The following is a 16771-nucleotide window of genomic DNA, read 5'->3' as shown; positions in this document are numbered from 1 at the left end:
TGCTGGTGCAGTCACTGTGTACATACATTACATTACTGATCCTGAGTTACCACCTGTATTATACTCCAGAGCTGCACTCACTATTCTGCTGGTGCAGTCACTGTGTACATACATTACATTACTGATCCTGAGTTACATCCTGTATTATACTCCAGAGCTGCGCTCACTATTCTGCTGGTGCAGTCACTGTGTACATACATTACATTACTGATCCTGAGTTACATCCTGTATTATACTCCAGAGCTGCACTCACTATTCTGCTGGTGCAGTCACTGTGTACATATATTACATTACTGATCCTGAGTTACCACCTGTATTATACTCCAGAGCTGCACTCACTATTCTGCTGGTGGATCCTCTCTGGTGGTCGTCTTTGCACGGTTTAGGTTCTGGAGTTTTCTGATTCTCTACGGATCGATGAGGGAAGAGTCAGAAATTTTGAATCTAAATGTCCTGCTGTTGCCACAAGAAGAGAATTCAGTCTCTTCCTTCCTCCTTATAAGTATGAATACACAGAAGAGGCTTCTTCAGGGGCCCCAGAGAGAAGTCACAGACAATTACTGTTGATAGTTACATTTTATTTAAAAATAGAAAGTGAGTGCACCCCCCCCCCTCCAGGTGATAGTCTCTTGTGTCACATTTCCATGCACTGAGGAACTCACCGCTGTTCATCCTGATCCTCCTGATTCATAAGCAGGAGATAACAGTGGAAACTGGCAATTCCCAGGATGGAAGGAGAAAACAAAGGACGACCATGTAACAAGCTGCACAATGCAGAGGTGATTGCAGTTCAGGGTTTGTGGAAAGCTGGGTGATTGGGGGCCATTACCTTTTCTTCTCTATACGATGCATTCGCTCTTCTCTTGTGATGTGTAAATAATGATTGGTCAAGTTTTATGGGGGGACTGGAGGGCACAGGGCAGTTTTATGGGGGGACTGGAGGGCACAGGGCAGTTTTATGGGGGGACTGGAGGGCACGGGGCAGTTTTATGGTGGGACTGGAGGGCACGGGGCAGTTTTATGGGGGGACTGGAGGGCACGGGGCAGTTTTATGGTGGGACTGGAGGGCACGGGGCAGTTTTATGGTGGGACTGGAGGGCACGGGGCAATTTTATGGGGGTACTGGAGGGCACAGGGCAGTTTTATGGTGGGACTGGAGGGCACGGGGCAGTTTTATGGGGGGACTGGAGGGCACGGGGCAGTTTTATGGTGGGACTGGAGGGCACGGGGCAGTTTTATGGTGGGACTGGAGGGCACGGGGCAATTTTATGGTGGGACTGGAGGGCACGGGGCAGTTTTATGGTGGGACTGGAGGGCACGGGGCAGTTTTATGGTGGGACTGGAGGGCACGGGGCAGTTTTATGGCGGGACTGGTGGGCACGGGGCAGTTTAATGGGGGGCTGGATGGCACGGGGCAGTTTTATGGTGGGACTGGAGGGCACGGGGCAGTTTTATGGCGGGACTGGAGGGCACGAGGCAGTTTTATGGGGGGCTGGATGGCACGGGGAAGTTTTATGGGGGGGAATGGAGGGCACAGGGAAGTTTTATGGGGGGGAATGGATGGCACGGGGCAGTTTTATGGGGGGACTGGAGGGCACGTTTTTCTGTGACCAGGGGGACTGGAGGGCGGGCTATCTGTGACCGGGGGATGGCCATATTTCAGCAGTCGATTGTCTGCAGCCTCTCGGCGATCGTCAGATCATCGCCGTCGTCTTGAAGTTTCCATCACAAATAAAATGTACAAATCACATTCCAATAAATTAAAAAGATCCACAAGTTTTACAAACAAGCAGCACTGAAAGAGTTAACACAATGTTGGCGGCGCGCAGCGGACAATCCGTAAAAGTATAAAGTCATCCGGGTCCTAACATTTTTTAAAAAAATATTGCCAACATTTTGTAAATTGAGAATTTTGGCAGTAATCCCCGGCGTTACCAGCAGGTGGCACCGTTGTGGCAGGATTGAGTCACACCAGAGGAAATGGGGGCAAATATTCCTGAAATCTGAGGACGTCTGGCCCCCCCGATTCTGGAGGACCCCGAGGCGGAGGCGCAGGCAGCAGGGTCATTCTTATGTGAAAGCTGCTTACGGCCATTTCTTCTCCTCTTCTTCCTTCTGGATATCAGGAAGGTAAACGGAGCTCAGCTTTCGCCTGGATCCAGGCACACGAGGGGTTAACGGAGACGTCAGCTGGAGGCCGGGGCTCCTCAGAAAACCGGGATCTTGTCTCTGCGCACGTCGTCCAGGTCATCGTCCAGCGTGAGGAGGACCTGAGGAAGGAGGAAAAAACAATAAGGAAGGAGCCCCAAGACGAGGCGGAACATCGGTGACACCGACGCCCTCCATAGAGTGTCAGCTCCTGCGGCCAGAGGACCCCGAATTCTGCGCAGTCTCACTACAATCAGACTGACAATCTTTCTGGAAGCCATAACATCGCTGTGCGCCCGTCCCGCTTTCTCCACCATTACTGAAATACTCACCAGAAATGAGAAGAACATGGCAGTCGCAGAAAGAAAGTGCCAGACGTCATGGTCGTCAAAAAAGTGCATAAGTATACACTCCCGGTTCTTCTCTCGAGACTGCGCTGGACTTTCCTGCAAATAATAATAATATATATTTTTTTAGAGAGTTTTAATTTTTACAAAAACAAGAAATCCAGTAACATCAAAATATTGCAGTTTCCTTAATGGCCACTAGATGTCAGCAGTGTGAGCTGCATTCTCCTGTGCAGTAACGGCCGGCGCCCAGCAGGTGGCGATCATTACCAGGGCTTTTATATATGGGCACAGAATATAAAATGGAAAGGTAAAATAAGGTAAAAAAAGGGTAAAAGCAGTGGCGTAACAAGAGTTTGATGGGCCCCAGTGCAAAATTTGGACCCGGGCCGTCCCCATACCCACATGTTGGTCAGATGTATGTATACATTAAGCATTATAAATCCTATAAAGACATACGAGTTGCACTCCCCCCATCCTGTACTAATGTCCTCCATCCTGGGAAATATGTTTCCCATCCTGGTATATACTGTCCCCCATCCTGGTACATACTTTTCCCCATCCTGGTATATATGTCCCCATCCTGGGCCCTTCCTGGTATGTATGTCCCTCTCCTTGTATATATGTATCCCTTCTGGGCCCATCCTCCTGCTATCTATTCCCCATCCTGGTTTATTGCCCTCTTCCTAGCATATATGTCCTCCTCCTGGTATATATGTCCCTATCCTGGTTTACTTGTCCCCATCCTGGTATATATGTCATATCCTGGGCACATTCTGGTATGTATATCCCCTCCTGGGTAAGTTCTGGTATTTATGTCCTCATCCTGGTTTCTGCACCCTTCCTGGTATATATGTCCTCCTTCCGGTATATATGTCCCCATCCTGGTTTATTTGTCCCCTTCCTAGCATATATGTCCCCACCCTGGGCACCTCCTGATATGTATATCCCCCTCCTGGGCACATTCTAGTATATATCTCCCCATACTAGTTTTTGTCCCGTTCCTGGTAGATATGTCCTCCTTCTTGTGTATGTGTCCCACTCCTAGTATATTTGTTTGCCACAAAAAGAAAAAAAAACATTTTCCATTTTACTCCCCCTCCCTGGCTCCCATGTCAAGGGGTGACCTCTCTAAGACATGATGCATTTCAGCTGGATGTGTGCCCTGCGACGCGCATCCAGCTAAAGCAAGGCAGGGACTGAGGTTGGCGGCCCCACCACCACCCCCTGCAATCATCCCGCTCCAGTCTTCAGCTCACGGAGCGCCTACCTTTCCTCGCCGGATTTTGCTTCCTCGCCACCTCCGCGGCTCTGCATTGCTTGCAGCAGTGTAATGAGGTTGCAGAGTGATGACCTCATCACACTGCTGCACGCTGGGCTGCGGGAAGACGAGCCGGCACTTTGCTCCACTGACTTCGCATGCAAATTAGCCATGTGGCGGAAGTGACACAGCCATCTGCCCCCTCTGCTGCGGCTGTGACAGGGGCCGGTGAAGAGGGGTTAATACAGCTAAATAATTACCTTGGGCATGGCCGGGCTCCCCTCTTCACCGGGCCCCATACAGCAGTGATGGCTGTCATGCCCTGATAGCGGCCCTGGATCTACGGGCCCCCTGAATTCCCGAGCTCGGTCACATTTGCGACCCCTGCGACCGCGATCGTTCCGCCCCTGGGTAAAAGGGAAAGGCAGAGCATCTTATACTCACCTCCCAGCTGCTTAGGTTTTGGAAGAAGAAATACAAAGCGGCCGCCCAGACGCCGGCGGTGGACAAGATGCAGAAAAGCGGCAGCGGACGGATCTTCTCGGAGCTGCGAAGCTGCAAATAGAAAATGGAGCGTGTGCTGAGAAAACAAAGTCTGCTCCACCTGCGCATCCCTAGGATCTTGGTGCAGCGCTGCTCCGCTGTGCATCGTGTATAGTTTACGTGCGATCCCCTCCCCCGTTACCTTCATGATGATATAAAACGCCAGATACAGCAGCAGGTTACAGATGAATATGCCCAGCAGGTAAGAGGCGAAGTCCCGGGGGCGATAAACCAGTCCAAAGATGGCGCTGGAGGCCGAGAAATGACAGGTCAGAGGTCACGAGCCGCCATCCCCGCCCCAGAATATGTCCGCTACTTACAAGAACCAGTTGACGATGTTCCCCACGATCAGGAGGATCATCCTGTCCTGAGGGAGAAAGACGGCAACAATCAGGCTCCGAAACCCGCAAAGCGGTCACATCAGTCACACGGCGGACCGACCTCTGACCCCGGCCGTCACCTACCATGTACATGGGCCGGCTGCACTGCTGCACGCAGTCTGTGTACAGGATCTGGAAGATCCGGCGGAAAATCCCAAAATCTGCAGAAAACAAACAAAAGTGGAAAAAGAGAAATCTCTCCCAGGAGCTGCAGAGCTGAAATCTGCAGAGTCGAGAGCTGCGGAGCTGAAATCTGCAGAGTCGAAAGCTGCAGAGCTGAAATCTGTGGGGCTGAAATCTGAGGGGCTGCGGAGCAGAGAGCTGTGGAGCTGAGATCTGCGGGGCTGAGATCTGTGGAGCCGAGAGCTGCAGAGCCGAGAGCTGCGGAGCTGAGAGCTGCGGAGCCGAGAACTGCGGAGCCGAGAGCTGCGGGGCCGAGAGCTGCAGAGCTGAAATCTATCTATCGCTGTCACTATTAGGACAATGGGGACAGTGGTGCGGGTGGTGCTGCCATTAGCTCCTCTCAGTAGTGCAGCCTCAGGCCTCGGCCTGTATCTGCCATTAGCCCCTCTCAGTAGTGCAGCCTCAGGCCTCGGCCTGTATCTGCCATTAGCTTCTCTCAATAGTGCAGTCTCAGGCTTCGGCCTGTATCTGCCATTAGCCCCTGTCAGTAGTGCAGCCTCACGCCTCGGCCTGTATCTGCCATTAGCTCCTCTCAGTAGTGCAGCCTCAGGGCTCGGCCTGTATCTGCCATTAGCCCCTGTCAGTAGTGCAGTCTCAGGCTTTGGCCTGTATCTGCCATTAGCTCCTCTCAGTAGTGCAGTCTCAGGCTTCGGCCTGTATCTGCCATTAGCTCCTCTCAGTAGTGCAGCCTCAGGGCTCGGCCTGTATCTGCCATTAGCTCCTCTCAGTAGTGTAGCCTCAGGCCTCGGCCTGTATCTGCCATTAGCCCCTGTCAGTAGTGCAGTCTCAGGCTTTGGCCTGTATCTGCCATTAGCTCCTCTCAGTAGTGCAGTCTCAGGCTTCGGCCTGTATCTGCCATTAGCTCCTCTCAGTAGTGCAGCCTCAGGGCTCGGCCTGTATCTGCCATTAGCCCCTGTCAGTAGTGCAGCCTCAGGGCTCGGCCTGTATCTGCCATTATCCCCTCTCAGTAGTGCAGCCTCAGGCCTCGGCCTGTATCTGCCATTAGCTCCTCTCAGTAGTGCAGCCTCAGGCCTCAGCCTGTATCTGCCATTAGCTTCTCTCAGTAGTGCAGTCTCAGGCTTCGGCCTGTATCTGCCATTAGCTCCTCTCAGTAGTGCAGCCTCACGCCTCAGCCTGTATCTGCCATTAGCTTCTCTCAGTAGTGCAGTCTCAGGGCTCGGCCTGTATCTACCATTAGCCCCTCTCAGTAGTGCAGCCTCAGGCCTCGGCCTGTATCTGCCATTAGCTCCTCTCAGTAGTGCAGTCTCAGGCTTCGGCCTGTATCTACCATTAGCCCCTCTCAGTAGTGCAGTCTCAGGCTTTGGCCTGTATCTGCCATTAGCTCCTCTCAGTAGTGCAGTCTCAGGCTTCGGCCTGTATCTGCCATTAGCTCCTCTCAGTAGTGCAGCCTCAGGCCTTGGCCTGTATCTGCCATTAGCTCCTCTCAGTAGTGCAGCCTCAGGCCTCGGCCTGTATCTGCCATTAGCCCCTGTCAGTAGTGCAGCCTCAGGCCTCGGCCTGTATCTGCCATTAGCTCCTCTCAGTAGTGCAGCCTCAGGCCTCGGCCTGTATCTGCCATTAGCTCCTCTCAGTAGTGCAGTCTCAGGCTTCGGCCTGTATCTACAACCACTCACATCTCAGGCTGGAAATAAGATGGACAGTTTTCACTTCTGTGCAGAGGAAAAGACAAAGCAAAGAGTGGAAAGGACGTTACCTGCGTTAGAGACGTCTGAGACAGGAGAGCAGAGGAGAAAGCAGAGAGAAGGAGAGCGTCAGCAAGGAGGAGACCAGCACCAGGTGAGAACAGAACTGGATCACATGTTTACACCCGGGATCGATGTGTTTGTATAGTTCAGCTGGGTGGTAAATATTGTTCCCTGGTGTCAGCCAATGCCTGTGAGGCCTCATTGGAGTCTGTGATGTGTAGAATATACTCCCTCTCCACCCCCTATCCTGACAGGAAGAGTAACAGGAGGGATCCCCATTCTCCACCCCTATGCTAACAGGAAGAGTAACAGGAGGGATCCCCATTCTCCACCCCTATCCTGACAGGAAAAGTAACAGGAGGGATCCCCATTCTCCACCCCTATCCTGACAGGAAAAGTAACAGGAGGGATCCCCATTCTCCATCCCTATTTTGACAGGAAGAGTAACAGGGGGATCCCCATTCTTTATCCCTATGTCCCTATCCTGACAGGAAGAGTAACAAGAGGGATCCCCATTCTCCTCACCGATCCTGAAGCGTCCCATGTAATAGATGTGAGTGCTGAGCGCCAGGGACCCCACCACGTGGATGATGGAGAAGATCACCCAGAACCACCAATTATCCTTCCCGAAGACCTAGAAGAAGGGAAAAGCGGCAGTTATTGTGGGTGAGGATGGCGGCGGGGGCTGATCAGTGTCATGGCCGCCTGTAATGTATATCGTCTCTTCCATATATCACCGCACACAGAGGATGCAGAGGACACGCTGGGACGGTATATCACTGTACATAGACTGTGGAAGGAGTGAACAGAGACTTGTCAGCGAGCTCGTCCTCACCGCAGCCTGTGTACAATGGCCTGTACTGACCTCATTGAACAGATTCATCACATCCCCGTGGGGCGATCACCCCGAGCTGTGAGCGATCTGCCGCCTCCTGCTCAGAACCCCCCATAAATAAACGGGGAGTACGTACCACCCCCAGGACCGCCAGGAAAATGACCAAAGCAAAGGAGGCGTAGGCTGCGTAGGCGCTGGCGTTGATGTCCGGGTGCCGCGTCTGGTACAGTTTCAGCATGCACAGCCCGGCAATCATATACATGAAGGACGTGTCTGAGGAGGAAACATGGAAAACTGATCACTGCACAGCGACAGGAAGAACTAACAGAGGGACAATCTGTGAACGTCGCCTAGAAATAATCAAAAGGAGAATATATGCACAGACGACTGTGAGAACAGAGGGAAAAGACGATTATAGTACGGCCAAGAAATACTGAAGGATGGACATCAGTGACCCCACCAGCAGAATACTGAGTGCAGCTCTGGAGTATTAAGTATCCTGTATTATACTCCAGAGCTGCACTCACTATTCTGCTGGTGCAGTCATTGTGTACATACATTACATTACTGATCCTGAGTTACCTCCTGTATTATACTCCAGAGCTGCACTCACTATTCTGCTGGTGCAGCCACTGTGTACATACATTACTGATCCTGAGTTACCTCCTGTATTATACTCCAGAGCTGCACTCACTATTCTGCTGGTGCAGTCACTGTGTACATACATTACTGATTCTGAGTTACTTCCTGTATTATACTCCAGAGCTGCACTCACTATTCTGCTGGTGCAGTCACTGTGTACATACATTACATTACTGATCCTGAGTTACCTCCTGTATTATACTCCAGAGCAGCACTCACTATTCTGCTGCCTCTAACAGGTTTTCCTCCAGGATTGCCCTGTATTTAGTTCCATCCATCTTCCATCACCTCTGACCAGCTTCCCTGCCCCTGCTGAAGAAAAGCCTCCCCACAGCAGGATGCGGCCTCCACCATGTGTGACGGTGGGGAGGGTGTGCTTAGGGTGATGTGCAGGGATAGTTTTCCTCCATACATAGTTCTCCTTTGGTCTCATCTGAGCAGAGCTCCTTCCTCCACTGCTCGCTGTGTCCCCCACATGGCATGTGGAAGAAGGTGCAAAAATAATTGCAGTGGAAGGTGCTCCTACAAAGTGATGACTCCAGGGGCTGAATACTAATGCACGTCATAATTATCAGATTTATATTTTCCAAATATTTAATAAACCAGGTATAATTTCACAGATATTTGTACTTAGTGTCACATAAAATACACTTAAGTTTGTGGTGTAACCTGAAAAAATGTGGAACAGTTCACGGGGTATGAATACTTTTTCAAGGCCCTCCACGCACACACTGTTAGATTTATTCCGCTGTTGGGATATTGCGGTTGGGTTTCTTACCAAACTGGAAGTTGGAGTAGTTGGGGCAGACGTGGTAACAGGCGCTGAGGACGCCCTCCATGGTCAGAGCGATGCCCATCGTGTAGAAGAGGCCGAAATGTTTGGGGATCCCAAATTCCTGCGAGGAGATGAGAAGTCACCTGTAATGTGCGGCCCTCGCCCTCCGCAGGAGTCAGACGCCCTATCACAGGGGCTCCCTCACTCTGACTACATGCTGCAATAGGCATTCCAGATTACCCTTGGTCTTTGCACCATTTCTGATTAGCCTTGTCATACACATGGGGCAATTCCCCTATTACATGGCCACGAAATACAATCCTTAGGCTTCCCTCTCCTGATGTGACTCATCCTCATAATCTATTGCATTAGCCTTTATTGCATCCTCTAGATGTGAGCCCCCACATGTTACATAACACGTCCACAATACTGTCCGGACATTCCTCTATTCTGACTCCATCCCGAACCTCGGATTCTTAATAGCCTTGTGCTCCTCCTATAACTTACATTATCTCTATTCATACATTGTGTGTGCAGGACTCTTCCTTTATACTACACAGCATTTCATGTCCCTGGTGAAGGCTCCCATATGAGCCGAAACGTTGGACCTTACATTGCCTTTTATTGCCACACACTGACTGTTATGGAATTTTTCACGAATAAAACACCAGCATATTAAAAGCAACCTTGACTGGATATTCTCTTTTTCTCCATCTGTGTGCCGGGGTTTTCTATATTATTGGACAACTTTTTTCTCCCGAGCACCAGTTCCTTCAGTAGTAGAGCGCAGCTTATTTCTTCTCAGCCCTGGTCTGTAGAGGCCGGCCTCGGCAGGAGTCAGGCATGGACCCCCCCATCACTGCGCTGCCCTGGTCTGTAGAGGCCGGCCTCGGCAGGAGTCAGGCACAGACCTCCCATCACTGCGCTGCCCCGGTCTGTAGAGGCCGGCCCCCCATCACTGAGCTGCCCCGGTCTGTAGAGGCCGGCCCCCTATCACTGAGCTGCCCCAGTCTGTAGAGGCCGGCCTCGGCAGGAGTCAGGCACAGACCCCCCATCACTGCGCTGCCCCCGGTCTGTAGAGGCCGGCCCCCCATTACTGCGCTGCCCTGGTCTGTAGAGGCCGGCCCCCCATCACTAAGCTGCCCCGGTCTGTAGAGGACGGCCTCGGCAGGAGTCAGGCACAGACCCCTCATCACTGCGCTGCCCCCGGTCTGTAGAGGCCGGCCTCGGCAGGAGTCAGGCACAGACCCCTCATCACTGCGCTGCCCCCGGTCTGTAGAGGCCGGCCTCGGCAGGAGTCAGGCACAGACCCCTCATCACTGCGCTGCCCCCGGTCTGTAGAGGCCGGCTCCCCATTACTGCGCTGCCCTGGTCTGTAGAGGCCGGCCTCGGCAGGAGTCAGGCACAGACCCCTCATCACTGCGCTGCCCTGGTCTGTAGAGGCCGGCCTCAGCAGGAGTTAGACCCCCTATCACTGCGCTGCCTTGGTCTGTAGAGGCCGGCCTCGGCAGGAGTCAGGCACAGACCCCTAATCACTGCGCTGCCCCCGGTCTGTAGAGGCCGGCCTCGGCAGGAGTCAGGCACAGACCCCTCATCACTGCGCTGCCCCCGGTCTGTAGAGGCCGGCCTCGGCAGGAGTCAGGCACAGACCCCTCATCACTGCGCTGCCCCCGGTCTGTAGAGGCCGGCCTCGGCAGGAGTCAGGCACAGACCCCTCATCACTGCGCTGCCCTGGTCTGTAGAGGCCGGCCTCAGCAGGAGTCAGACCCCCTATCACTGCGCTGCCCTGGTCTGTAGAGGCTGGCATTATTTGTACAGGAGGCCATTACTGGACTGTGACCGCGGTGCTGCGGCTCCGGTACGACGGCCATCGCGGGTCACCTACCAGGGCATAGACGTCGTTGGCCTCCAATAAGCTGCGGTGCTGCAGATCGCGGTACAGGACGATGAGAAGGAAGAGGAATCCGAGGAGGATGTGGCCCATGTTACTCATCACGTTATTGAAGGAGCTGAGAGGGGAGATAAGCGGCGCCATTTTATATCTTCAGCTAAATTATCGCACAGTACGTCATGCAGGCATCTGGGAAAGCTGGGTGACATCCACTAAAACAGCTGGAGACATGCCTGGGACCCCCAGAGAGGGAGGTGTAATGTACGGGCCTTACCTGAGGACCCCCAGAGGGTGACGTGTAATGTACGGGCCTTACCTGAGGACCCCCAGAGGGTGAGTGTAATGTACGGGCCTCACCTGAGGACCCCCAGAGAGTGAGGTGTAATGTACGGGCCTCACCTGAGGACCCCCAGAGGGTGAGGTGTAATGTACGGGCCTCACCTGAGGACCCCCAGAGGGTGAGGTGTAGTGTACGGGCCTTACCTGAGGACCCCATAGGGTGAGGTGTAATGTACGGGCCTTACCTGAGGACCCCATAGGGTGAGGTGTAATGTATGGGCCTTACCTGAGGACCCCCAGAGGGTGAGGTGTAATGTATGGGCCTTACCTGAGGACCCCCAGAGGGTGGGGTGTAATGTATGGGCCTTACCTGAGGACCCCCAGAGGGTGAGTGTAATGTATGGGCCTTACCTGAGGACCTCCAGAGGGTGAGTGTAATGTATGGGCCTTACCTGAGGACCCCCAGAGGGTGAGTGTAATGTATGGGCCTTACCTGAGGACCCCCAGAGGGTGGGCGCATAGGAAGTTGTAGTAACAGATATCCTGGTTCCCAGTAACATTCACCACCTGGGGAAAGACGGAGATGAGACGTCACAAGACGGAGGACGACTGCGGAGCGCAGGGTCAGAGGGGAGCAACACTGCGCAGCGAGGGGGTAACTTGAGGTCAACAGGGGGCGATGGGGAGTCAGTGGGGGGTCAATGCGTGTCAGTAGGGGTCAGCGGGTGGTAACACGGGGTCAACAGATGCCTGTGGGGGCAGTGAGGAGTTTTGGGGGACAGCACGGAGTCAGAAGGGGGGCAGTGAGGAGTGTTGGGGGACAGCGCGGGGTCAGCAGGGGTCAGTGGGAAGTGTTGGGGGACAGCGCTGGGTCAGCGGGGAGTGTTGGTGGACAGCACGGGGTCAGCGGGGAGTGTTGGGGGGCAGTGGGGAGTGTTGGGGGACAGCACGGGGTCAGCAGGGGGTCAGTGGGAAGTGTTGGGGGACAGCATGGAGTCAGCACGGGGCAGCGGGGAGTGTTGGGGGACAGCGCGGGGCAGCGGGGAGTGTTGGGGGACAGCGCGGGGTCAGCGCGGGGCAGCGGGGAGTGTTGGGGGGCAGCGGGGAATGTTGGGGGACAGCGCGGGGTCAGCAGGAGGGCTGCACGGAGTCAGCACGGGGCAGTGGGGGTGTCACGTACCGTCTGGTAGGTGATGACGAGCTGGATGACGGGCAGAGCGTAGAACACGGCGATGGTGATTATGTTCCTGTGTGGAATAGAAACAGAACATATAAAGATGGCGGCCGTCGGTCGGTGCTGGTCCCTCGGCCCCCCGGACCGGACCCCACGCACCAGAAGTAGATCTTGTACTTCTTACTGATAGTTCTCCGGTCTTTGATGGAGAGATCGGACACATAGAGGAACGTCTGCAGGAAGAAGCGTCACAAGGAATCAGCGGCTGCTGAGAAGGTAAGATGGCGGCCGCGGCCCGAGCAACGGACGTCTACCTTTGCTTGGATGACATTTTTATCGCCCTCCATCTCCGGGATCCCATCGAAGTCGCTCTCCTCATCCGCGGAGCTGTCGGAGTACACCCGGGGGCGAGGGATCGGGGGAAGAGACTTGCCTTTCCTCTTGCGTGACTCGTCTGGGAAGAGATAAGGAGATTTCCATCTACTGCTCCCTGTTATCAGCCATTTCTGGCATGGTAGGGGGAGTGGCTGCTGTTACCTATGGCCCCGTAGCTGCTGCCCTCCGGGGTGCTGGTGGTGATGGGATGTGACGCCGCAACCGTTCCCTCTCCTGTAAGGATAGCACAACTCATAAAAATGGCGCCAAGTCACATGATCCCCCAATAATAATGACCACAGTATCGGGGGTCACCGCTACAAATACTCAGCACCCCACAAGCGCACCTTCATCCGGGCTCCCATTAATGTTCATCAGACTTTTCTTCTGCATCCTGGGAAAGCAAAGAAGATGTCAGCACAGTCCATGTAATACCCACAGTCACCACCGGAGGGAGCAGCTCCACACCACTAACATGTAATACCCACAGTCACCACCGGAGGGAGCAGCTCCACACCACTAACATGTAATACCCACAGTCACCACCGGAGGGAGCAGCTCCACAAAACTAACATGTAAGGCTATGTGCACACACTGCGTCTTTTTGACGCTGCGTTTTTGTGCGTTTTTGGCAGCTAAAAACGCACAAAAACGCACCTGCGTCGAAAAAACGCGGCAAAAAACGCACGCGTTTTGCCGCGATTTGGTGCGTTTTTTTGCTGCGTTTTGCTGCGTTTTTGCTCACTGCGTCTTTATGCGTTTTTTATCAGTGAACAAAAAAAAAAGGTCTGATGTCATTTCCTTCTTCAATGTGTTCTTCATTCTCCACTAGTGTATGCAGAAGAGCAGACAGCTGCAGAACTACAAGGCTCAGCATATTCCATCCAATAGTGTATGCAGGAGAGCAGACAGCAGCTGCAGAACTACAAGGCTCAGCATGCTCCATCCAGGACTATATGCTTGAGGGAGAGTCAGGGGGAGCAGACCTACAAGGCTCAGCATCCTCCTTCCAGGACTGTATGCAGGATTTCTTTGCCCCCCCAAACAAAAAAAATGACGTGGGCTTCGCCATATTTTTGTATACTAGCCGGGTACAGCAGGCAGGTACGGGCTGCCCCCAACCCCCAGCTGCCTATTTGAACCCGGCTGGGAACCAAAAATATAGGGAAGCCCTTTTTTTTTTAAATAATTTCATGAATTTCATGAAATAATTTAAAAAAAAAAATGACGTGAGCTTCGCCCAATTTTTGAGTCCAGCCGGGTACAACTAGGCAGCTGGGGATTGGAATCCACAGTGCAGGGTGCCCATTCTTTCTGGGCACCCCCGCTGTGAATTGCAGTCCCGCAGCCACCCCAGAAAATGGCGCTTTCATAGAAGCGCCATCTTCTGGCGCTGTATCCAACTCTTCCAGCTGCCCTGATGCCGGGTGGCTCGCTGGGTAATAATGGGGTTAGGGCTAGCTGTATAGCTGGCCCTAAGCCCGAAATTCATGGTGTCACGCCAATATTAGACATGGCCACCATGAATTTCTAGTAAAGATAAAAAAAAAACACAACACACAGAAAAATATTTTTATTAGAAATAAAACACAACACAATTAGTGACTCCATCTTTATTGAAATAAAAAACCCCCCTCCGCAGTAATCCTGGGTCAGGGTCCTGCGCCGTCCAATCCGGATCCAATATCATCTGATCGGTTTGCTGGAAGGCAAAGCAATCAGATGTGTCAGGTTCTAGGGGCTGAATCCCATCACACATCAGCTGATTGTATAAAAGCCGATTATACCATCAGCTGATGCATCGGTGCAAAAAAAAACAAAAACTCACTTATGTGCTGATTACCGGCAGCTCCTGGAGCGATGGGGCGGGAGTCTGATCCCGTCCGATCGCTGCAGCAGCTGCCGGTAAGGGATGAAGTCTCCTGACGCATCCGCTGATACCGGCCGGGCGCCCGCGTCACCGCGATACTTACGATCAGCTGATGCGTCAGGTGACTGCATCAGGTGATCCATCGCCAGGTCCTGCATCCATCGGAGGTTTCCCGGCCGTCTGCACACAGCCGGAGCGGGGGTGGCGATACCGTGAGAGGAGATGGGAGCGGGCATGGCACCGGGACCCTGCAGACAGGTGAGTATAACTTTTTTTTTTTTTTCTACTGTTAACTTTTGTTTTCGCAGCCGCTTCCACCTCCTGCCTGTACATGGCGCCGCACGGCAGCAGACATGCAGAGGACGGGAGGTGGACGCGGCGGTGACGGTACCGGGAGGATTCACGCTTCTGTGTATACTGACAGAAGGAATCCTCTTCCTGTACACGTCACTTTACTACTCACCTCCTGCGTTTATAGCTGCGTTTTTGGTCTTCAAAACGCACCAAAACGCACCAAAACGCAGCTATTTGCGTTTCTCATTGCGTCTTTCAACATCCCATTGAACTCAATGTATGAAAAGCGCAGTGAAAAACGCGGGAATAATTGACATGCTGCGTTTTTGTGGCACCACAAAAACGCAGCTGAAAAAAACCAGATGTGTGCGGACAGCAAAAATGAAAACTCATAGACTTTGCTGGGGAAGCAAAGTCATGCAGTTTTGAGGCCAAAAACGCACCCGAAAAACGCGCAAAAACGCCGCGAAAAACGCACTGTGCGCACATAGCCTAATACCCACAGTCACCACCGGAGGGAGCAGCTCCACACCACTAACATGTAATACCCACAGTCACCACCGGAGGGAGCAGCTCCACACCACTAACATGTAATACCCACAGTCACCACCGGAGGGAGCAGCTCCACACCACTAACATGTAATACCCACAGTCACCACAGGACGGAGCAGCTCCCACCACTAACATGTAATACCCACAATCACCACAGGAGGGAGCAGCTCCCACCACTAACATGTAATACCCACAGTCACCACCGGAGGGAGCAGCTCCACACAACTAACATGTAATACCCACAGTCACCACCGGAGGGAGCAGCTCCACACCACTAACATGTAATACCCACAGTCACCACCGGAGGGAGCAGCTCCACACCACTAACATGTAATACCCACAGTCACCACCGGAGGGAGCAGCTCCACACCACTAACATGTAATACCCACAGTCACCACAGGACCACTAACATGTAATACCCACAGTCACCACAGGAGGAAGCAGCTCCACACCACTAACATGTAATACCCACAGTCACCACAGGAGGGAGCAGCTCCACACCACTAACATGTAATACCCACAGTCACCACAGGAGGGAGCAGCTAAACACCACTAACATGTAATACCCACAGTCACCACAGGAGGGAGCAGCTCCACACCACTAACATGTAATACCCACAGGCACCACAGGAGGGAGCAGCTCCACACCACTAACATGTAATACCCACAGTCACCACCGGAGGGAGCAGCTCCCACCACTAACATGTAATACCCACAATCACCACAGGAGGGAGCAGCTCCACACCACTAACATGTAATACCCACAGTCACCACCGGAGGGAGCAGCTCCACACCACTAACATGTAATACCCACAGTCACCACCGGAGGGTGCAGCTCCACACCACTAACATGTAATACCCACAGTCACCACCGGAGGGAGCAGCTCCCACCACTAACATGCAATACCCACAGTCACCACAGGAGGGAGCAGCTCCACACCACTAACATGTAATACCCACAGTCACCACCGGAGGGAGCATCTCCACACCACTCACATGTAATACCCACAGTCACCACAGGAGGGAGCAGCTCCACACCACTAACATGTAATACCCACAGTCACCACAGGAGGGAGCAGCTCCACACCACTAACATGTAATACCCACAGTCACCACCGGAGGGAGCAGCTCCACACCACTAACATGTAATATCCACAGTCACCACAGGAGGAGCAGCTCCACACCACTAACATGTAATACCCACAGTCACCACAGGAGGAAGCAGCTCCACACCACTAACATGTAATACCCACAGTCACCACCGGAGGGAGCAGCTCCACACCACTAACATGTAATACCCACAGTCACCACCGGAGGGAGCAGCTCCACACCACTAACATGTAATATCCACAGTCACCACAGGAGGAGCAGCTCCACACCACTAACATGTAATACCCACAGTCACCACAGGAGGAAGCAGCTCCACACCACTAACATGTAATACCCACAGTCACCACAGGAGGGAGCAGCTCCACACCACTAACATGTAATACCCACAGTCACCACAGGAGGGAG

The 16771-nt window shown here is 53.2% G+C and overlaps 1 protein-coding gene across 3 annotated transcripts in view; it reads right to left on the bottom strand.

Annotated features, from left to right (window-relative positions):
* Positions 1-563: 563 nt before the first annotated feature.
* The window catches only part of SIDT1 (SID1 transmembrane family member 1), a 104625-nt gene continuing 88417 nt past the window's right edge, over positions 564-16771 (bottom strand). For 2 of the 3 annotated variants that reach the window (XM_075334876.1, XM_075334874.1), the window contains 17 exons: positions 12887-12933; positions 12702-12773; positions 12479-12618; positions 12324-12397; positions 12171-12237; positions 11484-11557; positions 10706-10829; positions 8824-8941; positions 7540-7676; positions 7094-7202; positions 6577-6591; positions 4764-4840; positions 4620-4666; positions 4442-4547; positions 4201-4311; positions 2481-2594; positions 564-2270 (listed from right to left, as the gene is read on the bottom strand). In XM_075334876.1, the coding sequence (XP_075190991.1) occupies positions 2208-2270; positions 2481-2594; positions 4201-4311; positions 4442-4547; positions 4620-4666; positions 4764-4840; positions 6577-6591; positions 7094-7202; positions 7540-7676; positions 8824-8941; positions 10706-10829; positions 11484-11557; positions 12171-12237; positions 12324-12397; positions 12479-12618; positions 12702-12773; positions 12887-12933 (1495 nt within the window). In that variant the 3' untranslated portion in view covers positions 564-2207. The remainder of the gene's footprint in view (positions 2271-2480; positions 2595-4200; positions 4312-4441; positions 4548-4619; positions 4667-4763; positions 4841-6576; positions 6592-7093; positions 7203-7539; positions 7677-8823; positions 8942-10705; positions 10830-11483; positions 11558-12170; positions 12238-12323; positions 12398-12478; positions 12619-12701; positions 12774-12886; positions 12934-16771) is intronic. The other variant, XM_075334875.1, reaches the window with a different exon arrangement.

Source organism: Anomaloglossus baeobatrachus, chromosome 2 (assembly GCF_048569485.1).
Source record: "Anomaloglossus baeobatrachus isolate aAnoBae1 chromosome 2, aAnoBae1.hap1, whole genome shotgun sequence".
Classification (NCBI taxonomy): domain Eukaryota; kingdom Metazoa; phylum Chordata; class Amphibia; order Anura; family Aromobatidae; genus Anomaloglossus; species Anomaloglossus baeobatrachus.
The sequence above is the reverse complement of the archived record's forward strand: the minus strand, read 5'-3'. Positions and strand labels throughout refer to the sequence as shown.